This window comes from Grammomys surdaster, unplaced genomic scaffold, assembly GCF_004785775.1.
Source record: "Grammomys surdaster isolate TR1022 unplaced genomic scaffold, NIH_TR_1.0 100, whole genome shotgun sequence".
NCBI lineage: Eukaryota > Metazoa > Chordata > Mammalia > Rodentia > Muridae > Grammomys > Grammomys surdaster.
In genome coordinates, this window is record NW_021604579.1 from 2,101,711 (window position 1) to 2,126,164 (window position 24,454).

Here is a 24,454-nt window from a genome sequence, read left to right on the forward strand (position 1 = left end):
GTTAAACTCTAACATTACAAATAATGATTTGTTCATTTTTTTCTTTCAATCCTGTCAATTTCAGGGTATGCTATTAGATACAAAAATCGTCACTTCATAATCAATACAAACACCTCCTTATAAATACAACTTTTCACTTAGGACAAATCTTCTAGAAGTACTGCAGAGGTGCATCTTTTCCTCAGCCAGTCTAAACCTCTGACCTGTAAGTCAAGTACTGCTCGTATTTACACTTCATGCTACTCCTGGTACACCTAGATTTAAACACTGTTTTCTTTCCTCCCAATTCTTCTTTGTTCCTTCCCTTCTTACTTTTGAGATTTTCTATGTTTCCTTACTATACTGGTGTACTGTTTCATTATTTTTTAAAATAACTTGGAGCAGTGATGGCTTGTTCATAAGGCATGGAACGCTGATCAGTAATTTGTGGAAAACTATGGCTCCAGATGATCTCTAAACAGAATTTAACTGTCTTTTAACAAAAATATTTACCTACCACTCTACAAGCAGTTGAGGTTAATCTATGATGGTCTGTCCTTACTCACAGGACAAAGGTGATTTAATATAACCTGGCAGCCCACATTACTCACCACAACTTCTCACTGAAGACTGTCAAGTGTAATCTATGTCCCCTGTTTGGAAAGACTGCTAGATTCTGGCCAGTGCTGAGTCTATTTTCTTTATATCTGAGACCAAGCTTGCAGAATTAGGATTTCACAAATGCTTAAAAGTGGATTTTCCGGCCGGGCAGTGGTGGTGCACGCCTTTAATCCTAGCACTTGGGAGGCAGAGGCAGGTGGATTTCTGAGTTCGAGGCCAGCCTGGTCTACAGAGTGAGTTCCAGGACAGCCAGGGCTACACAGAGAAACCCTGTCTCGAAAAACAAACAAACAAACAAACAACAACAAAAGTGGATTTTCCTTACTTAAACTTCAACTTCTGGTATTCCTCAGGCTCTTTTCTCCTAAGCATTCATTTCATAGTCCCCTCCCTCTGGTTTCTGTAGCTCTCACACACACCTGTCTCAGGTTCCTGTTCTGTGGCCCCTGTCAGGGTCTGTCAAGTAGGAAATATCCCAAAGGAAAAATTTATCTTGCTCATGTATTTGCCTGGTCCCTTAATGACTGTCGTCTCTATCTCCATTTCCTCCTTCTTCTTTGGCCCCTCATGTAGATGTGCTAACGTGTTTGTACAGGTTGGGAAGGGGGGGGAAGGTCAGAATGGTTTGTCTGGTATTAGTTATCTGAAAATAAGATCTAAAATCTGCAGCTCCTTGAACATCATATGATTTGATCAGAAGATCCTAACATTATTTCTTCCTGGGTTTTAACTTCAACTGTCCATGTCTAGGTCCTCAGCATCTTAGCAAAAGCTTTATTAGAGATTTCTGGTTTCAAACTATAAACATTTCAACAGAAAATTTTCAGTTTAGATGCCCATCATTAGAGATGATATTTAGATGTCTAGGCCCTATTCAAGATAGAAAACAAAACTATTAGGACTTCACCAAACTCTATCAGCACTAGGAAGCACACAAATACTCCCTCCCTCCCTCCCTAAGGACAGTGATCATTCCACAGATTGCCCTGTGGAAAGAAAAATTACTATATTTCCACTGCTAGTGTCCTTTCAAAACTGATATCTGCTTACATCACGAACAAATTCTTGACAATCTTTACCTTCCTACAAACAGATCCCATAGGTGCAAGGATGTATTTACATATGTGCATGAGAAAAATGGAAGCAGAAATGGCACAGAGTGTAGACAGGCTAGAAGCAGAAGGCAGAGGTTACAGGGACAAGGTAAAACACGAGTGAAGATTGTGAGCACAAACAACAAAGATGCAATTTCAAGACTTCTGTGCTCCATAGAAAAGGGCACCTCAGGAAGCTCCCAAAGCACATTAGACTTCCGACATAGCAGAAATGTCTTGGGGAGAAGAGGCATTTGCACCCCACTGTGTATCTAACTACCAAACATCTCCAAAAATACAGCAGACTACCAAATATGATTTCTTGGTGCAATTTTAGACTTGAATATCACAAAACAGGTTGAACACCATTACAATGACTTCTAACATGTTGCTAGAATTATGGAAATTATTTGTTTTACTGGATTCTGTTGACTTCTGTGATGATTACTGTTGTCAACTTGACAGGATCTAGCATCACCCATTAGAGGAGGCCTGAACTACCTGTGAGTGATTATCCTGATTAGATTAACTGATCCATGGGGAGGACCATCGTTGGGTGGAGATCCTAGACTATATAAAATGAAGAAATCAAACTAAGCACTGATACTCATCATGCTGTAACCCTGATTTACCTACCATGATGGACTGTACTCCTGAACTGTGAGCCAGGATGAGCCCTTTCTCCCTCAAGTTATTTGTCAGAGTACTTTATAAAATCAGCAAGCAAAGAAACTAAAAAGGTTCCATACAATTTAACAACTCTTTTCTTCAACTACATAGCTGAAAAGCCAATCAAATTTCAAGATGAATTGATAAATGAAAATACTAGCTCAGAAATTCTATCAATGGGAACTAGCTGAGTCAAAAATTTAAATTAGCATATAACTTTTCAGTAAGCATGTTCCAATTCATCCCAACAAATATTTTCTTCTAATTGTTTTAACTTATCATTATCATTATTACAGAGTGGCGGGGAAGACACTACCAGGGATTGGACTCAAGGCTTACTTTTACATGCTAGGGAAATACTGAGCTATCTAGCTCCTAAAATAAAAATCTGTTTTTATTACATTTATATTTACTTATTTTGTAGAGGGTGGGGCAATCAGGTGAGCACATGGAGGTCAGAAGACAATTTGAAGGAGTCCATTTTCTCACCATAGGTCTCACCTTAAGAAATGAACTCTTAAGTTCTCACGCTTAGCAGCAAGCACTTCTACCTACTGAGCTATCTTGTCAGTCCATACATTTTTTTGAAGACAAGGCATCATCACTAAGTTGTCCAGGTTGGCCTTGACCTCATTCTGATGCCCACACAGACTCTGAAATTGTGATCCTTCTACCTAACTTCCTTTGTAGCTGTAATGATAGGACAGCCCCCACCAGAACTGGTATTTGTGCATACACTTCAAAACATTCTAGATTCAAGTCTCAAGCTGTCACATATAGATTGAGCAAATTTATATCATCTTTAAACTTCACCATACATAACAATTGCCATTACTCAAGGACATTTAAAAACGTTTAAAAATTGGAATTACTTTGTTAGTCACAGTGTTGATTGCCAGAGTTGGAGAGGCACTTCCCGAAATAATACACTCCATTCCCAAAGAATCTGAATCTATGCTATATGGAGTTGAGGCCTAAAATACAAGAACAAAATAAACAATTATTAGCTTGTATATCCAATAATTTGACACAGTTTGAAGGGATTTTATCGAATTCTCCAATATCCAGTTTTGTGCTTTTACAAATATGAAAATAAGTAGCTATTTAAAATCCCTTCAGCATTCTTACTATATTCTGGCATGCTACTGACCTAGTCCTCCCAAGTCTGCTGCCCCTCCCCTTACTATACATAGTGAGTCTCATGATAGGGTGGTGGGGTGGAGTTGACTCCTAACAGCTTCCCCACTTCTCCTTTTCAGCAACAGTTAGTTATCTACCCGTAGCTGCACGCTAGGGACCACGTTTCCCAGACTTATCTGCAGCCAGCTGTGGTCATCTGACTATGTCATGGTCAATGGAGTGTTGAGTCATACATGCAACTTCTGCAGCATTTCTCTGAAAGGAGTTTGTGTGTCTGCAATCTCTCCCTCACACTGTGTACTGAAATATACATATGTTGGGAATAGTCTTGTTTAGCTTGAAAGCTGAGTTAGGCAATTATTGAGAAACCCTGGGAAAAAAGGATTAGAAAGAGTCTGGACATCTAAATGCCTGTATATTCCTCTGACTTCATCTATACCTGTCTCCAGCTGAGAAACAGGCATCTCATTTAGGCCTCTGTTATATTATTGTTACTGCTTACATAGAAAAGTGACAAAACAATATTTTAAATAATACGTCCTATGCACTGTTATAAACATGAGTTTCCAAAAAAATACACAAATGTCTGCATTTAAAGAGTATGTGTCCAAAAAAAATTTTTCCTTCAGTGTTAAAAATGTAAGGAATGTAAAAATGAGTAACTTGTGACCATGGTGCTGATTCTCTAGCAAGAAATCTCACCTTCACATGCTACAACTGAGCACAGCTCTTAAAAACGCACACATGGGGGTACTGGCATCATGTAATACCAGTAACTATGGGATTGCATGAGGCCCAAGGCCCTGGATTCATCTTACCCCCAAAGCAACAGGAAACTCTAAGGGGAAAAAAAAAATCCACGGATGCCCATCTAAGATTCAAATGTTATAATGAATTATTAGTATGTTCATGAAATAAAGAACATTTGAAAAAAATAAGAAAAAGCTCAGTGAAAAGATTAAAAACATGAAAATGAATAAAAACTAGATAAATACTATTTGTGAAAGAAAAATAGTAGAGTGGGGTTTATATAAGAACGAAAATTTTGGGAGGCAGAGGCAGGCGGATTTCTGAGTTCGAGGCCAGCCTGATCTACAGAGTGAGTTCCAGGACAGCCAGGGCTATACAGAGAAACTCTGTCTCAAAAAAAACCAAAAAACCAAAAAAAAAAAAAAAAAAAGAAGAATAAGAATGAAAAAGAAGAAAACAATTAGTAATAACTTGAACAACAAACAAAAACTAGAGAAAGCAGAGAGCTTCAGAAAGCTGAGTGAGTCTCAAAAGGTCTAACCAGGAACTTCACTAAAATATCAGAACTGATAAGTGTTCTTTAAAATAGAATACAAAAATCTATTAAGATCCAGTAGTTTTTCCATATTCCAATAATGATTTTGCATGAACTCATGAAAACAACCCAATTCTTAAGAGCTCATAGTCCAAAATATGTTGATCAAGCTAACCAAAGTAAAAAACGTTCACAGTGAAAATTACCAAGTACTTTAGAAAGAAACTGAAGGAAATACTAGAGGCAGAAAGACTTGCTGCCTACATAAGTGAGAACACTGTTAATATGTTCACCCTACCCAAAGTAAGCTATAAATTCAATGCAGTACTCATTAAAATACAAAACAGCATTCTTCACAGAATCAGGGGGGAATAAAAAAATCAACCAAGCAAACCTAAAATTCATATTGAAACCAATCCAGACAAACAAAAGACTCTAGACAAACAAAGCAGTTCTGAGCAAAAAGCTAAGGTACAGGAATTACAACACCTGATTTCATTCCATACAACAGAGTCACAGTAACAAAATCAGCATAGTACTAATATAAAAACACTTAGGCCAATGGACCAGAACAGATAATCCAGAAATAAATTCACCCACCCTCAGTGTACTGGTTAATTTTTTTCCCATCAGCTTGATAAAATCTAGGATCATCTGGGAAGAAAAAAATCTGTGTTGATAAAATTCCCCCAATTAGGCTGGCCTGCAGGTACTCCTGTGGGCATTCTTTAATGACTGATGAAAGGGCCCAGCTCACTGTAGACAGTGCCACAGTGGAGCATGTGGTCCTGAGTTCCATTTTTTAAAAAAGGCCCCTAAGCAAGCTACAGAGAGCAAGCCAGTGAGCAGCATCCCTTTTCTGTGGTTTCTGCTTGAGTCCTTGCTATGGCTTCCCTCAGTGATAGATATATAAGCCTTCCCTCTTCAAGTTGCTTTTGGTCATGGTCTTTATCAAGTAATAAAATGAAAAGTAGGACATATACAGCTAAGCAAATGTGCCCAAGTATATCAGACCAAGAGCGGCTTCTTTAACAAATGGAGCCAGGGAAACTTCATGTCCATATGCAGAACATTGAACACTGAAACTCAAGACCAATAAATATCAACCCAATGGGTCAAAGCCTTAATGTAATAACCTAAAACTGAACATTCTAGAAGAAAAACATAGGGAAAATGTTTCAAGATACAGGCATAATCAATTATTTTCTGTATAGAACTATAGAAGCACAGAAAACAAGCAATAAGCAAAACAGAGTAATGAGACATCCATTCAACACAAGAAATATCTTTCAGCTCTCTATCTGATGAGCACTAATATCTAAACAATTAGACCAACTGAAAGGTGGCAGATATTCTAATAATACAATTCTCAAAAGAGACCATGAATGAGACAGGCGTGGTGGTTCATTCCTTTAATCCCAGCACTTGGAAGGCAGAGGCAGGAGATCTCTGATAATTCAAGCCAGCCTGGTCTATTCAGCAAACTCTAGGCCAGCAAGGGTGCACAGTGATACCCTGGTCTCAAAGAAACAAAAACAAACAAACAAACAAACATATAAAAACAATGTTGAGTAAGATTAGACATGAAAAATACAAATTAAAGATATAAGACAGAAAATAAAACAATACCACTGAAAATGCTACATACTAAAACACAAAAACCAAAGGAAATGCTGATAAAATGTAATAACAAAGGAATGCTCATAAGCCCGCGGCAACATAAGTAAAGTCACTACAAGAATCGGTATGAAGTTCCCTCAAAATTTAAATTAGGAGCTGGAGAGTTGACTCAAGACATTATGAGCACTTGTTGTCCTTCCACAGGACCTGGATTAGGTTCCCAGTACCCACATGACAGTTTACAACTGCCGTCTGTAAGTCTAGGTCCTAGTGGATCCAATGCCCTCTTCTGACCTCCAGAGATGCAAAGCATGCATGTGATGCACAGACATACAGACAGGCAAAATACTCAGGCACATATAATAAAACAACTTTAAAAAGTAAATTCAGAATCACATCACTCAGCTCTCCTTGGCATGCAACAACGAAGTCAAAACACTCTATTATTTACCCATATTTACCAGAGCTATCCTAATAGCTGAGAGATGATCATCAATAATTGTAGATACAGTAAGTATGTAACTGTGAATATACACATGCATATATTCACATATATACAAGATGGAGTAGCTTTCAATAATGAAGAATGAAATCTTACTTGTAGGAAATGAAGGACACCAGGTTAAGTGAAATAAGGTAAAAGAAAGACAAGTGTAATGTCTAAGCTTGTAAGTTGAAACTAAATCAAACCCTTTCTTAAGTTGCTTTTTCAGTCTCAAGTAGAAGAGTGAACAAATACTGGTGACTGAGCAAAAGGCTCAATCAGCACATCATGCACTAGCAACTCAAGACATATATACATGTGAAAATACCACTGTAAAAATACAATTAAAAACATAACTAAGCTGGGCGGTGGTGGCGCACGCCTTTGATCCCAGCACTTGGGAGGCAGAGGCAGGCGGATTTCTGAGTTCGAGGCCAGCCTGGTCTACAGAGTGAGTTCCAGGACAGCCAGGGCTCCACAGAGAAACCCTGTCTCAAAAAAAACAAAAACAAAAACAAAAAAACATAACTAGTTGGTATGACTTTGAGAATAGAAAAAGTGACATGAAAAAATAAGCAAATAATGACTAACATTTGAAAATCTAGCAAAAGACAAATCTGAAAATGTGAGCAGCTCAGTGAACCAAGGAGAAATTCAAAGGGAAAACAAAATCATGCTTAGATACATCTAATTGAAAACACAGAAAATAAACACAGAAAGCATCCAAAGAAAAATAACATACTGCATACAGGGGAATATTAATAGGAAAATGACTTGTGGGTTACTCAACAGAAATGACAGTACTATTCTCAAAACTCCAGGAAACAAACCTAAGTCAATCCATACTGTGTTATTAATGTAAATATTCAAGAAAGCAACACAATAGGCATAATGTGGCAGTGTCAGTCACAGTGCTTGGGGCTGGTGTAAGGACATATAAGTCTGAAGACTGTCTAGGCTACAAAGCAAGAATCTACCTCAACATAGGTACCCACACATACATGCACTGATGTGATTTCAAAAAGGAAAAGAATTCCCTTTTAGAGAGAGGGAGAAATAAATGAATTTATTGGTAAAAGATATACCTAAAAGGTCTTTTGCTCAAAGGCAAAGTATAGCAGAGAAAACTTAGGACTTTGAGGTATACATTAAAGCAGAAACAGATGATGACATAGAAGACTATTATTTTCCTCTCAAGTTTTAAAACTCATGCAAAAATTGTAACACTGTCTTTGCAAGAACTGTCAATGTATACAGACAATATATTACAATGAGAGAGATTCATGATGAGGAAAATAGTAAAAATGCCTACATGAAAAAGTACTATATTAAGTAAACTATGATTGTGATATTATACTATTTCTTTATTAACTTAAGACCCATCCCATGAGAGAGAGAGAGAGCCAACCCCTGACTCAATGATACTCTGCTATGCTTGTAGATAGGAACCTAGCATAACTGTCTCCTGAGAGGCTTCATCAAGCAGTGGATGGAAGCAGATACAGAGATCCACAGTCAAACACCAGGTGGAGCTCAGGAAGTCTTGAGTAGGGGATAGAACTGTCTGAGCCAGAGGGGTCAAGGACACCACAAAAAATGATCTAGAGGGTCTCACAGAGTCTGAACCACCAACCAATGAGCATGCAGGGGGTTGGACTTAGCCCCCCCCCAACCCCCAACATTTGTAACAGATATGCAGCTTGGTCTTCATGTGGGTCTCCTAACAATTGGATGAGGACTGTCTCTGACTCTGTTGCCTGCCATTAGATCTTCTTGCCCTACTTTGACTGCCTGGTTGGGCCTCAGTGGGTGATAAGTTGCTTAGTCCTGCTAGGACTAGACATCCCAGGGTGGAGTAGTAGCCAAGGGGGACTTCCCCTTCTCTAAGGAGAAGGAAACAGGGTAATAGGGGAGGGGATTTGTGAGAGACTGGGAGGAGGGGGGTGGTAATTGGGATGTAATATGAATAAAAATAAAAAGATATCCTTTTCTAATTATATGTCCACCTTCCAGCTCTTGTCTTAAATGAAAATGATTCCTAACTGCACACAATTTAGTTTTTTTCTTCACCAAAAAGTACTAAGTATTTCAACTTCATGGTGTTTCAAAACAAACAAACAAACAAACAAACAAACAAACAAACAAAACCCCTGGAGAATTATAGACTAATTTTTTAAAGCCAGCATATTTTAAATAGTTCATATACTACTTGGCCTTTTTTTTTTTTTAAAGAGATTTATTTATTTAATGTTATGTGAGTACACTGCTGCTGTCTTCGCATACACCAGAAGAGGGCATCAGATCCCATTACAGATGTTTGTGTGCCAAGGTGTGGTTGCTGTGAATTGAACTCAGGACCTCTGGAAGAGCAGTCAGTGCTCTTAACTGCTGAGCCATCTCTCCAGCCCCTACTTGGCCTTTTCACTTTCAAATAATTTGTATGATAATGTTTTAGGGAGAGAATTTAAGACAAAACCACCCACAGCGACTTCCCTTAAATGGTCCTCTGTTCCTTGAAAGCTCATGCTCCACACAGGAGATGGAGTGATACTCCTAACAACTCCTCCTAACAACTCCTCCTTCCCTGCAGCGGCTGCACCTCCCTCAGGTACCTTCACAGTGGGTATAAAGACCAGGCAGCCTGCCTCAGGCTTCCACCTTCAACTGTTGCTGTCAGCCCTACTATTCCTTCCTTCTTGCACCACATCAAGTACATTTCTACTTTAGAAGCATCAGACTTGTAGGACCTCAGAAGGAAGTCTTTCCTAGACCTGACACTCAACCAACTTAAAGCTTACACACAAAGACACCCCCAAAGACTAACTACCTTTGTTCCTAATTTTACTGTTCTGTGATAAACTAAAGGATATTAGATTCACATGTTTCTAAAACATAATCCAATGGTTATTAAAAATGTGAAGTATTCTAATAAAAGCAATATATCCACCAGGCAGTAGTTGGTTCACACCTTTAATCCCAGCAGTCAGTCGGGAGACAGATGGATCTCAGTGTTCAAATTCAGCCTGGTCTACACAGTAAGTTCCAGGACAGCAAGGGCTACACAGAGAATTCCTGTCTCATAAAACCAAAACCAAAAGCAAACCAACCAAGCAACCAAAAAGAAAAAAGCAATAAGCCGGGCTGTGGTGGCGCACACCTTTAATCCCAGCACTTGGGAGGCAGAGGCAGGCGGATTTCTGAGTTCGAGGCCAGCCTGGTCTACAAAGTGAGTTCCAGGACAGCCAGGACTACACAGAGAGACCCTGTCTCGAAAAACCAAAAAAAAAAAAAGTTTAAAAAAAAAAAAAAGAAAAAAAGAAAAAAGCAATATATACTACAGAACACTACATACTTTACAACCAGCCCCCAAGAATGTTTCCCAATGAAAAATACAGACATGTGGATTTCTCGGGACAGGAAGTTACTGTGACTTTAAACATTTTCTTTCAGGTATGTATTAACCATGTGTCCACCTGATTGCATGTACACTACTCTCAGCACATCTCTTCATATAGGCTCCTCTCCCATCCTGCCAACTAACAGACAACTTGGGCCAAAAGAAAGCATCAGCAAGCAGTATTGAGAAAATGTGGTCCACGTGAATGTCTTGTTTTTGAAATTTTTTCACTTTAATCTTAAAGTGAAGAAAATTTAAAACTGCATAGCAAAAACTTGAATTTATCAAGTACCAAGTCTATATTTACATTCAAGAGCACCTGCTGCTCCACCTTGAATCTAGGGTTTCTTTAGACTCTGACCATACAACTGTCAACAGGTGGGCTCTAGGGGGCATCTGGGACTTCAAAGGTAAACAAGGTTTCTCTAAGAATAACAGAAGAAGAAGGGAAGCTTGACATACAAAGAGTGCATAGCTGCCGACTGATTACCAATTCCAACTTCTGAATATAAAGTCAAACTCCAGGAACTTCCAAAGAGATTAATAACAGAAAAAAAGCACCTAATCTCTCAGCCCCTTTGTCTTACCCATTCAGACTACTTGATGATATCATGGGCCAAACAAAGTGAACATATTTTCCCTACCTTCAAATTTCTGGATATTCTGGCAACAGCTATTAACTATTTTTTATATACATACCCAGGCATGTTTTTTGAGACAGGGATTCTCTGTGTAGCCCTGGCTTTCCCGGAACTTACTGTGTAGACCAGGCTGGACTTGAACACTGAGATCCATCTGTCTCCCCGACTGACTGCTGGGATTAAAGGCGTGAACCAACTACCACCTGGCATATAAACTACTTTTATTATAATACTGGTTCACTTAAAATGCCAACAATCAAGGCCCCAAAATTCATTTTTAATTTTATAGAACTGATGCCTGGCCTACAACATCAGTTCTTCTGTGGTCATACTCACACAGCCCTAATTCAAACCTAGTCTGTGGTCCTAATTGTACGTTTTTTTTAAAGACAGAGTCTCTGCCTACCTGCCAATTGCAGGATGTAAAACCATGCCAGGAAGTTTAACAGGGTAGAGCAGGTTGAGACCCGGAGACTTGGTGGGCACATGCCTGAGGCTTAGGTGACCCCAGCTCTCTGCCAGATTCCTGACTTGGAACACCTGCCATGCCTCCATGCTTCTCACATAAAAGAGACTGAGACCTAAAACAGAGTCCTCTATGCTAATGAGGTACCTAGAGGCCAAGAGGGCTTAACCAATAAGCTTCCCTTCCCAGACATCCCTCCCTGCAAAAGGTATTTTATCTCAGGTCCGCCCTGAAAAGTTGGGTATGGTACATTATACATCCATTTTTTGCCATGAACAATCAATAAACTATTTGGAACCATGGATTGTCTCTTTTCATCATGATCTGCCATGGGGAGCCATGATGAATGCCTCTGTCTATAGAACCGAAACTTTAATCTCCCATAGAAGGCCTCTCTGCTTCCAGCCACAACGGCCACCAAGCTGCATCCATCAAGCCCAGGCTAGATGCTGTCCCCAGCCTGAGGGCTCTGGACTCCATTCTCTGCTGTTCTACAACTCCCAACGGTGCCTAGATGCCAAGAATCTGGTAACCCCATAGCCCAGGCCTCATCGCAGGCCCAGGGACCTCAAAACGAGCTTCCCACATCTCAGACTGCACTTTCCCAACCCCAGAGCGGTGTCTCTGTGCTTCCCTTCAGCCCAGTACCACCATGGGGGTGGGATAAGCAGTGCAGGGTAAGCCCAGTCAAATTTCCTGCGTTCTGCCTGGGTGGCTGTGCCCTGTGGCCTACAGCCTATCCACATATCTATATCTATTATCTATATCATCTTGGTCCTTTTCTTCAAGGCTTAGACGTTTTTTTTTTACCAGCAGCAGACAGGCATATGTCAAATTTATTTTACCACACATTACTCCATTTTCTTTACATTACAATCTTTTTTTCCTGACTTAACTTTGCAAACATTTAATATCCACTATAGGCTGTGTAAAAACACTAATGCTAGAGATATGAATACTTTGTTTCCCTGTCTTTAAGGGGACATTAGTTCAGAGAAGGAGAAAATATAGAACATATAGAAAAAATTACTATAAAGTGTGTGTGAAAAGAATTTTATAAAAATTCTACAGCACCACAAATATAAACACAAGGAGAGGCTGTACTGAGTAGTCAACAGCCGAGGCGAGTCCAGCAGCATAGGAGGATGAGCAGGGATATTTAGCTGTAATGCTGCTACTGTAAAAGGGGGAGGAAAACTGACATGCAGTCACCACATGGTGACAGCTGACATGTTGACTATACCTATTATAACACATATTAAAATATCAACCAAAGGTCTTTTTCTCTTTCATTCTTGGAAATTAGCTTTAACCAAGGATCCATACCAACACAAGCACACAGACTGTATACAGAATAACTACCATATGGGTGAAAGAGGAGGAAAGCACTGTGAGGACAAGGAAAAAAATTTGATATGACCATGAAGAACATCTGTGAAATGGCTGTCATTTAAAAATCAATTCACAATGTTTGAGGTACAGAACAAGCTACCCGATTAAAGCTCAGAAGCCTGGAGTGTGAGACTTACACAGCAGGTGTGTCCTACTGAGTAAAACCTTCACACAATTTCTAAATTGCCTCCCTTGCTCAAAGTGTGAGGATCAAACAAAAGCTGGAAAAGGCTCTGAAAAATACAAACTATAAAACAAAATCTTACTTTGAATGGGATTACAAGTCATCGACTGGAAACGAATTTTAAGAGTCTACATTTCTGATATGCTCAACACTCATGAATTATGATAATGAGCTTTACCCGTTCTACAGATCTTGCCCTCTTCTTTGGCCGAGTAGGCAGCGCGTCTTCCTTCGGATTGGTGTCTATTGCCCAGTAAGAACCCTAAAGATAAACAACAAATTACATTAATTGTATATTACAGTAAACCTTAAAACATTTAAAGAAATATTAATAATTGTGTCTTGAATAGGTATGGGCCCCATAGACTTATGTGTTTGTTTGAGTGCTTGGCCTACATGGAGTGGCACTACTAGGAAATATGGCCTTGTTGAAGGAACTGTGTCACTGTGGGGGTAAACTTTGAGATCTCCTATGGTCAGGCCCCCATCCACAACCCCTCCTGGCTGCCTTCAGATATAGAACTCTTAGCTCCTCCAGCACCATGTCTGCCACGCCTCTCACCATGATGATAATGGACTGAACTTCTGAAACTATAAGCCAGCACCAAATAAATGTTTTCCTTTGTAAGAGCTGCCTTGGTCATGTTGTCTCCTCATAGCAATGAGATTCTAACTAAGACAATAACCTTCTCCAAAAACAAGAATTTTGAAAATGTAACAACTGACAAAAAGAATGGAAAGAAACACAACTGCTTAGTTATATTGGTGGTCCAGCCACTGAGCTCCAGGCCTCACCTAACAGGCAAGGTGCCCCACTGCCAGCTACACCTCCAGCCCATTTTGGAAGTTTTTACCTTGAAACAGGATCTCATTAAGTTACCCAAATGGGCCTTATCCTTGTAGTCCTCCTGTTTCAGCCTCATGAACAACTAAGATTACAGGCATGGACAAAAGAGAAGAAAACAGAAAAGGGAAGCTCACAGCTGAATTATTAAAGAGACCACTGCCACAGGTCTCAGTTCAAGGGCATTTACCATTTTCAAGAGAAAACCAACAACCAACTACGTTTTTAGTGAGTGACTCATTATTACTTTATTAATTATTTTTATTTTAAAAACTGTGGGGAGAGGGTTGAGTGTGGGGGTGTGCATTCCAAAGCACACACATAGTGGCCAAAGCATGTTAGATGTCTCCTCTATTATGCTCTACCTTACTTGCCTTAAGACAGACCTCTCATTAGGAAGAAACTCACTGTTCCACAGGAAGAGGTTAGATGGCTGGGAACACTCCAGATCTGCCCATCTCCATCCCTCAATGGTGGGGTTACAAGAACATGCAACCATAAACCAGACCCAGTTTTTTATATGATGGCTGGAATTTGAACTCAGGCCCTCATGCCTGCAGATCAAGCACTACCACCTCCTAGCTATCTCATCTGCCCCTGTAACTGATTCTTAGTAATGGTTAATTACATGAGATTTACACTGTAACCTTATTTTACAATTAAAGATATTTTAGTCTCTATAGCCTGGGACCTACAAATCTTTCTACATCATCTTTCAATGATGAACTGCTACATGGAAGAGAGAGTAAAATAAACCCTTTCCTCCACAAGCAGCTTTTGTTCATTGTGTTTCAATACAGCAATAGAAACTTTAGCTTATACACCAGATTTACACATGATTAGCTGAAGCATTATTACTCAAAACTGAGCCTTGCATTTGTATTTATCTTCCTAGGCTGCTTGTTCTGCAACACCAAACAATAAAGGAAAAACACCTCTCCTCTCAAGCTCACACTTCAGCCTTACATTTCTACACGCACGCATGCATGCACGCACACACGGCACGTTGATGTGTGTACCATGGTGCGTGTATGGAGATCAAAGAACAACTCTATGAAGTTAGTTCTCTCCTTCTACCTTTGTGTGACTACCAGGTATGGAACTCATGTTTGAATGGTAAGAACTTACCTGCTGAGCCATCCTTATGCCCCAACCCCTACACATGCTTTGAGACAAGGTAACATGTGCCACCACGTCCAGTTTACAAGGTACTGCCAAAACTTTGTGCACATTAGGCAAGCAATCTACCAAATGAACTATATCTGCAGCCCAAATCAGTTCTGTGGATACAGTATGTTTCATGTGTCTGCATCCTAACCTCAATGGTGACTGCACAATCTACATTATCACCCTACCACTAATCAACCCATATTCGACATTCAAACTTACTCTAAACATTAACCAAGGAAAGCCTCTGTTCTTCTTGCCAAACCTGTGAATTTACCATTTTTTTTTTCTCTCTCTCTCTCTGTAACATTTCTGTGCTTTTTACCTGTTTAGACCACTGACTTCCCATAACACTTATAGTTTTGTCTAGGCTATGACCTCCTTAAGGACAAAAGTTTCTTTCCTCATGTCTGTAATAATAACAACATAAGACACAAAGCAAGTACTTAAAGTAAACCTATCCTGAAATGGAAAAGAGAAAACAATGCTCAACAAATTAGACCAAAATATCAGTGTAGAAGGTTGTGATGGCAGGCTGAGATATTAGTGTATGTGGACACTGGTCTCATTTTCCAGCTACTGCCTCTATGCTACTTTTTGGAAAGTAGTCACTGCTTTCCAGTTAATGAGCCAACTGGATCTGATATAAATATGACAAGAACCATGTCACCTAACTGGGCGCTTACAAATATGACATCCTAGTCTAAAGAAAAAGTAATGTGTAGTGACACTTTTGGAATTTTGGTTTCTTTAAAAACACAGAAATATTATAAGAATATGTTTTCATTCTAATCCCAGATGTGGGGATGTGGGACTGCGTCACTGTCCGCAACAACCTCGTGCTCTACCAGAGGTGTGGCTTTGCCAGCTGCACACTGTTTGAGACTCTGTGACCTTTAGAATTCTATAACTTTTCAGAGGGTATATAAATGTTAGAGCCCTGATAGGCATGGTTGGTAGTTCAGGAGGATTGTTTGCGGCTTGTCAGTAGCCATGATCAAAGAAACAAAAGAGAGAAACTAGATTCAGAGATCTCTCCCTCTCTATCATTCATTCTCTCCTATCTAGTGATAGGAGGTGAAAGGGGTGGGAGTGGTGGATGGGAGACCAAGAGTAGGGAAAAAAAGAACTCACAAAGTAGAAAAGACCAGGTTAATACAATATTCCAGAAACAAACACAGGGATTTATCATTTCTATGAACACTGTTTTTGTTATTTTAAGTTTACACACCTCTATAATTTTTTCCTACTTCCATTTTGAAATGCTAGCTGAACACCACTCATAAAATCATATCAATTATTGTGCTTAATTGTTGTGAGATTCTAGGGTATAGAAGGCCTCTGTTTCACTTGACTTTCAATAAGTAAGGATCAGTATTTTTTTTCCACCATGATAAAGACTGCTATCAAATATCAATTGAATAAATTAATACCTTTATCAAAAGTGAGCTGACTAGGCATCAGATCTCATTACAGATGGTTGTAAGTTGCTATGTGGTTGCTGGGAATTGAACTCAGGACCTCTGGAAGAACAGTCAGTGCTCTAGGTTTTTTTTGTTTTTTGTTTTGTTTGTTTGTTTGTTTGTTTTGGTTTTTTCAAGACAGGGTTTCTCTGTATAGTCCTGGCTGTCCTGGAACTCACTCTGTAGACCAGGCTGGCCTCGAACTCAGAAATCCGCCTGCCTCTGCCTCCCAAGTGCTGGGATTAAAGGCGTGCGCCCCCACCGCCCGGCGCAGTCAGTGCTCTTAACTCTTATCTCTCCATTCTACACTTTCTTTTTGTTTTCTTCACCTATTTGCCAAATTGTTAAAAATCTCTATATGCTTATAATTATGTGAATGTATTTTATCTTAACTACTGAATGGGAAAGCTGCTTTTCTGAGACTGAAACCAGAACCTTGTATATGTTCTACTAACACTGAAAATATATATGGATGCATACAGTTGTTTTGAAATGTATCTCTCCTAAATTAGCTCATTTGTTCCTTCTACTTGATTTAGTAGTAACTGAAATAAATTCAAGTTTTATTTTAGTGATACCAAAAATATTTCTCACTATAGGCAAGGAAATTATTCTGAGTAATGTACAATGTTGATTTGTAACAAACATACTTTAATACTTTTGTAGTCATTAAGTTACAGTAAGATCATGTATTGACCCATAATCTTTATTTAAATCCCCAATATAGTCAGACTATGAGTCAATCACCACAACTCTACTTCCAAATGTATCCAGAAAACTAGTATCAGAGTTTACCATAAACTTTTATTTATAGTTACAAAATTTTAAATGTTATTTTATAAAAATTTTTACAAACAAAGCACAGTAGAAAACCTTGAAAATTTGTTGATGGCCTATTCAGATTAAGAAAATTCATAAGTACAAAAATAAATGGTTGCCAGGAGCTTAAAATAGGAGAGATGGGAAGAAGAAAAAAATTAATGGAAACTGTGGTCCTTTTCAAGGTGAGGGAATGGAAATGTCCTGTAGTTCAGCTTTATAAATAAGCTGAAACTACTGGGTTATATGATCCAAAACAAAAGGGAATGGTATGCAAGTCATATCTAAACAAAAATGTGTATTTGCAAAGGGGTAGGGGTATGTTGGTTTCAATGAGGTGTAGCCTTGTTGGTGGAGGTGTGGACTTGCTGAATGAGGGCTTTGAGGTTTCAAAACAGATCAATATGTAAAACTCAGCAACGGCTCCAGTGGCATGCTTGTCTGCTTCCTATCATGATGATCATGGACTAACCCTTTAAGCCCCCAATTAAATGCTTTCTTTGTAAGAACTGCCCTGGTCACAATCTTCACATCAATAGAACACTAACTAAGACAGGGAAAAAGTAACCAAAGACAACTAATCTAATACTAGTTATGTATGACATAGCCTACTCACTGTCAGAAAACAAAGTCAGTGTACTGCCTGAAAGGAACTCCTGTCTCCTTATTTTTAGCTGAGTCCTAGCTTTCCTTTAGCTATGCTAGCCACTAGAGTTCTTCCTAAGAGTTTATGTGTATATGTGTGTATGTGTGTATGTACCATATGCATGCAGGCTCAGAGACCAAAAGAGTTTGCTGCCACACATACTCAATGCCTTGACCCAGTATCTATCTATCTCTCCCCTCCCTCCCTCCCTCCATCCTTCCCTCCTTCCCTCCCTCCCTCCCCCACCATGCACGTACATATGTACACACACAAATCAATTTTTAAAAAATAGGAACATTTCATAAAGGTAAAAGAACAATTCAAAAAGACAAAAGAATCACACATAAAATAAACATTAACTTGAAATGAAACATTAACTTGAAATGAATCATGAACATAAATGTAAACCATCAAACTTACAGAAACAGAAAAAAATCTTTATGTACTTACTTACTAGTTGACTGCCTGGACAGCACACAAAAATCACTAAATAATAACTTAGGAATAAATTCCATTTCATTAACATTTAACATGACTACTCTTTTTACAGCATAATTATAAAAATAAAAAAGCAAACCTCAGTCTGAGACAGTATTTTCACAACCTAAATCTATCAAAAGACTTCTACACAGAACAGTCTCAGTAATGACAGTCTTTTTTAACTTAAAAGACCTTCAGAAAAGATATGCAAATGGCCACTAAAAGATGCTTTTTAAAAATCAGGGGTAATGAGGATTGTCGGCAAATCAAAATTATGGGAAGATACCGTTTCACACCCAGTCAAAGTTAAAACCATAGCTAATAATGAATTAGTAGTGGGAAGACTCTCAACTTGTGAAAATGCAAAATAGTACAGCCACAAAGAATAAGGACGAGTATCTTCTCCCACTTACCCTGTGACTCAGCAATCCTTCCTCTCAGTAGTCAAGAGGACTCAAAGAAAACAGTTAAATTTCCAAGTAGTTTTTTAATGACAGTCCCAAACTGAGAAGACCTCCAAATTGTTTACTAACCAAAAAATGGGTAAGCCATCTTTTATATTCATAAAATAGAACATGGCTTAATAATAAACAATGATGAAGAGCAGCCAGCTCTGTAGTGAGAAAGCATGCACACGCACATTCCTGATGACTCCATTACTACAAGTTCCCTAACATCAAAAAACCTATGAAGAGCTCAAAGGTCACCATCTAACATCAGGTTTGAACAGATTTCATCTGGAATCAAGACAGGACATGTAAACAGCTGAGGACTCTATTAAGTAGACATAGATATGTTTACTGTTTCTTAGAGTTTTGTCTTTTCCAGGTTTGGTATATAATACGTCTCATACTGAACACAGTCTTTTTAGATGACTTTTGATTTAGCACGACACTTTTGAGACTCATCCATATCATAAGTACAACAGTTTGTTCCTCCTTGTTTCATGTAGTCCATCCTATGGGGTTCCCACATGGATTGACCATTTGAAGGCTGTCAGAGTTGTTGCTTATTTGATCATTAGATTCCTTTCATTTAGGCTTAGTCCAAATAATGATAAATACTGAGATTTAAAAATAAACCAACTAGTAGTTATATCAAGCTGCTTTTTTAGTGGGTTGCATATTGAAGATAGGTGAGTTGGGTGTCTCTTAGACATTCAGAATGACATAGTAAAACTTTATATTCAACTATAAAATAGCTGAATATATATATCTACATCTGTATGATATGTAAAACTTGGAGGTATGTAACATTTAAGAGAAGCCTTTTATTAAATCAATATGGTAATTACATATGTAAAGTCTATTGATTTAGGAGTAAATTACTTTAGTTGTCCTTTTAGGCATTATTTACTTAATTTGATAATTAGTGCATTTTAACTTGAAGAAGTCTGCATTTGTTCCAAAGGATGTTCCAGGAACCTGAGCTGGCACTGCGATAGTTGTTTATACATCCACCCATTCAGCCAACCAAGCAGCTGAAAGGAAACAGTTCAGAGCATGCCGTAATGCTAGGACAGAAAGTTACCAAAATACCTATTTTATCAATGCCAGCTTTTGATTTTCAAAAAGTTTATTTTATTTTTGTATATGTGTGCATACATGCCAGAGGTTACCCATGGAGGCCAGAAGAGAGTTGGAGTTATTTAACAGACAGTTGTGAGCCACCAGACACGAGTGCTAGAAACTGAACTCAGGTCCCCTGCAAAAAAAAAGAAGCAATCTCTCTAACCTTTTGTCGTTGTTTAAACAAAGCATCTCACATCTTGCAACTCAGGCTGACCTCAACCTCCTCAGTGCTGGAAGCATTAAGTGCACATGCCACCATGCCCAGCTACCCTTAGCTTTCACATCTCAGTGTGTCTAATTACTGATGTGACATTCATAACTGACCTTTGCTCACCGGCACCAATCCATTTCTTTACTTTTGGACCTTGTTATTAATTCCTTTAATCACCGATTCACCTGAACTTTGTCTGTTCATACTGCTTATTCAACTAAACTTAATTAGTCCTATGCCCAGATGGCAATCAGAGCTCTTGACTATACTGATTTAAAACCACTAAGTCTACTCCACCTGTTGAGCTCCTACTTGGCTCAATGGTTTTCTCCCACTGTGGTAATAGTGGTTTGGGAAAACTTAAGTACCATTATTAAATACTGTTATTTTTATAATTATATTACTTACATATTAAATACTATAATATAAAACAAAATCAATTAATAAATACCCAAGCTTAACCAACATGTTGGCCTCCTCTCAAGGAAGACAGGTATAATGGAAAAAGCACTCAACTACAAACCAGGAAACCAAGCAAACCTAATTTGTTCAGCACTCACTCTAAGGCTCTGTGCTGGTTATAGATTACATGGAAGGAGGGGGAGGAACATAGCAGAAAGTTCTGATGCCACTAAAATAGCATAGCCTCTGCCATTAATTGACCTTAAAAAAATCAAGTCAAAAGAAATGAGTGGAACTGGGGGCTGGAAAGAGACATTCCTAATGATAAACTGAAGACCTGGTTGCAGCTTTTCATGAAGTATTCCTCTTTAGTTTATTCTAGTCTTCTGCAACTGTTAAGAAAATATGACCAGAATAGCTGTCTCAAACTCCAAACTGACCATGAACAAGGAGTATCTCGGCCCTAATTATCTCTTGTATAAAGTGGGGTGACACCAAGATTTCCAAAAAAAAAAAAAAAAAGTGAGTTTTTTTTTCCCCTTCTAAACCAAATTTTCATTCTAATATCATAAAGGGGTGGAAAAGACGGTTCAGAGGTTAAAAGCACTGGCTGCTCTTCAAGAGGACCCAAGTTCAATTCCTACACCAACATGGAAGTTCACAATCATCTATAATTCCAATCCCAAGGAATCCCTGAGCACCAGGTACATACATGCTAAACAGATTTATATGCAGATAAAACACACATACACATAGAATAAATAAACTTTATATAGCAAATAAAAGTAATTTTATTCACATAATGTATTACTTATAAGATCAAGTTTACAACATCAACTTCTAACTGTAATCAATAAGAACAATGGCTACTACTCAAACCTTGCTTTGAGATGCTAATTGAAAGCAATTCTGTTTGTAATTAGTTTGTAAAAGTAAATAAATTAGTGAGGATTATGTTTGCTGAATACAAAACATTAAAACTAGAGACAAATGGTAAAAGCTGAAAGCTCATACTTCTCACATTCAATTTATTTTTAAACAGATTATGTGTATGTGCATGTGTATGGGTTTGTGCACATGAGTGTAGGCGAACATGGAGGCCAGAAGAGGTTACTGGATGTCCTGAAGCTAGAGTCTATGGGTGAGTGTGAGCTGCCTAATGCAAGTGCTAGGAAACAAACTCAGGTTCCCTGCCAGAGTAGTACACATACTTAACAAGAAAGACATTTTTCCAATCCCTCTATATTTTAACTACATATTGAGATAAATTTAGGTCCAAAGGATTATTTCAAAATGAACCTTATTTTTTCAACATCGAACTTACTCCAGGATACTACTTAATTAAAGAAAGTGTTTTGTTTTCTGTACAAAAGAAAACTGTCAGCCAAGTGTTTAATGGCCTTTGAACTGGTTACTATTCAGTTAAATAGTTAGAAACCAGGTATAATTTTATTGAGTATTTACTCCCTCCAGAAGTTAAAACTAGGTGTGATGGCACATGCTTACAATTCCAGCACTCGGGAGGCAGAGGCCCGCTGTAAGTTCAAGGCTCTCCTGGTCTCCATAGCTAAGACCAGGTCAACAGGGTTACATATACCTGTATCAAAATGTAAAAACAAGCAAAAATTCTTAATAAAGTTTAATCAGAATCAAATGCTTACAAAAATAAAACTAGTGCCTTCATAAGTTTTAAATTATTTCTTGTCTTTTAAAAATTAGTTTTCAGGGCTGGAGAGATGGCTCAGCAGTTAAGAGCACTTTCAGAGGTCCTGAGTTCAATTCCCAGCAACCACATGGTGGCTCACAAGCATCTGTAGTAGGATCTGATGCCCTCTTGTGGTGTGTCTGAAGACAGCTACAGTGTACTCATACACATTAAATAAAGAAATAAATCTTTAAAAAAGTAGTTTTCAACCTGAGTCATACTACAAAAATTGCTGGGTGTGGTCATACATGATTTTAAATCCCAGCACTGGGAAAGAGAGGCAGACCTATGGCAGATCTTTGTAAATTTGAGGCCAAACTGATCTATATAGCAGGTTCTGTAAAAACCTGTCTTTATAAAAAAAATTGTAAAAGAAAAAAAAAAGCCTCGTTCTTTTTAAGGCAAACCTACTTCAAAGGAAAAAACTGTCCTTATCAATTCCTATTCACAGTGTTAAAGTTACAAGCATGAGTGAAGAGTAAATAGACCATTAGAATAATATATTCAATCTTAATGAAAGCCTGAGGGAAGAGAAACCCTCCCAAGTGGCACGAAACACCACCACTTCTGGGCTTTAGGAAGAAATGCATAGCTCTCCATGCCTTAGTGGCCGTAAAGAAGCTAGTACACTTATCAACAAGGGTGCCTCCTCAATGTCACTGACCTCTGTGCAAGTAACTGAAATTCACAGTGAATGTGATATACATGATCCTGACCCTTCAAAGTTTAGATTCTGTAGATAACTACTGAAGAGTGGTGACTCGGGTATACAGTCAGCATTTCTGAAAGACTGCTGGCTGCTTTGTGAAAGATCTGTAAACGGAAGCAGCAAGCCCTAAACAGAGACTAGGCAGGAGTTGCTATAGCATGACGGCGACTACAGTGAGAAAACAAGCTTCAGTGGAGCACTAGCGCTCAATCGGGGATATGCATTAACAAGCCAACTGGAGGAGAAGGAAAGAAAGGAACGGTGTGAAAGGCATGCTTATGAAACCTAAAGATGATCTTCACAGTAAGCTATGAATGAGCTAAACTACAACTGAAACGACAAGAGTAAAACTGAACAGCATATTTTCTAACAAACAACAGACACCTAACCACTCAAATAAGAATGGGATCTTACCAACAGGCACAAGTGTCTCAATCCAAATCTAGGAACTGATATTGACAACCACTTATCATCCAACCTCGTAATCTAAGCTTTAGAAAAGAACTGACTGTACAAGCTGTAGCTAATTGTTGCAGAGTTACCTAAACAAAACAGGAAGAGATTCTCTGGATACAACACTGAAACTATAATGCTATCAGAAGATAATAAACAACTCTGAGGATGGAACAGAAATGAGTGTTTACTTCATTAGAGCACTTTTCTCCTTGCCAAGTACACAGTTCCTCCAGATAGTAGTAACAGCCCTCCATACTTCCTGACAAGCAACTCGACATCAGATTAGACTCCATACACAACACTAAGAAAACCAAGGAAAAAACTAGATAAAACAAGGCAAACTATCAATGAAAAGCTCTAGTTGGCTTCTTTATCACTTTAAAGGAGCTCTCAAGCTAGGGGTGATGGCAAAGCAGTCAGGAGGCAGAGGCAGGTAGATTTCTGTCAATTCCAGAACAGTCAGGGATACAGTGAAGCCCTGTCTCAAAACAATCAATCAATCAATCAATCAATCAAAAATTTAAAAACAGCTGGTCCTTACTTAACCCATATCACCTAAGCCAGTGTAGACAGGAGTTCTTGCTGCTTCACATAACTCCTGACCAATGAACTAGATACGGTCTTGACTCATATCTGACAGATCACTACAATTTAAGAAAACATCCTACCTTTCCGGGATCATCCTTGGATCGAGGCACTTTAAGGAAACATTTGTTCAGTGACAGATTATGTCGTATGGAATTCTGAAATTAAAAAAGAAAACCATTGTTGGGTCAGTGGACTATGAAAAAAATCTACTCCATCTTTAAAATAAAAACAAGAAACCTACATATTTCTATGAATTGGAATACAGTTATAAATAGAGTCAACTTTTAAAATAAGCTCCAAGGACTGGAAAGATGGCTCAGCAGGTAAGAGTGCTAGCTGCACCTGCAGAAGACCAGAGTTTGTATCTCAACAGTGACATCAGGCAGCTCACAACCAACTGTAATGCCACCTTCAGGGGATC

At 38.6% G+C, this 24,454-nt stretch overlaps 1 protein-coding gene across 2 annotated transcripts in view; it reads right to left on the reverse strand.

The window, feature by feature from the left end:
• The window catches only part of Foxj3 (forkhead box J3), a 98,551-nt gene that overhangs the window by 17,434 nt on the left and 56,663 nt on the right, over window positions 1-24,454 (reverse strand). Inside the window, exons 4-6 of one of the 2 annotated variants that reach the window (XM_028786768.1) lie at window positions 24,114-24,188; window positions 13,151-13,234; window positions 3,236-3,337 (exon numbers count right to left, since the gene is read on the reverse strand). In XM_028786768.1, the coding sequence (XP_028642601.1) occupies window positions 3,236-3,337; window positions 13,151-13,234; window positions 24,114-24,188 (261 nt within the window). The remainder of the gene's footprint in view (window positions 1-3,235; window positions 3,338-13,150; window positions 13,235-24,113; window positions 24,189-24,454) is intronic. The other variant, XM_028786778.1, reaches the window with a different exon arrangement.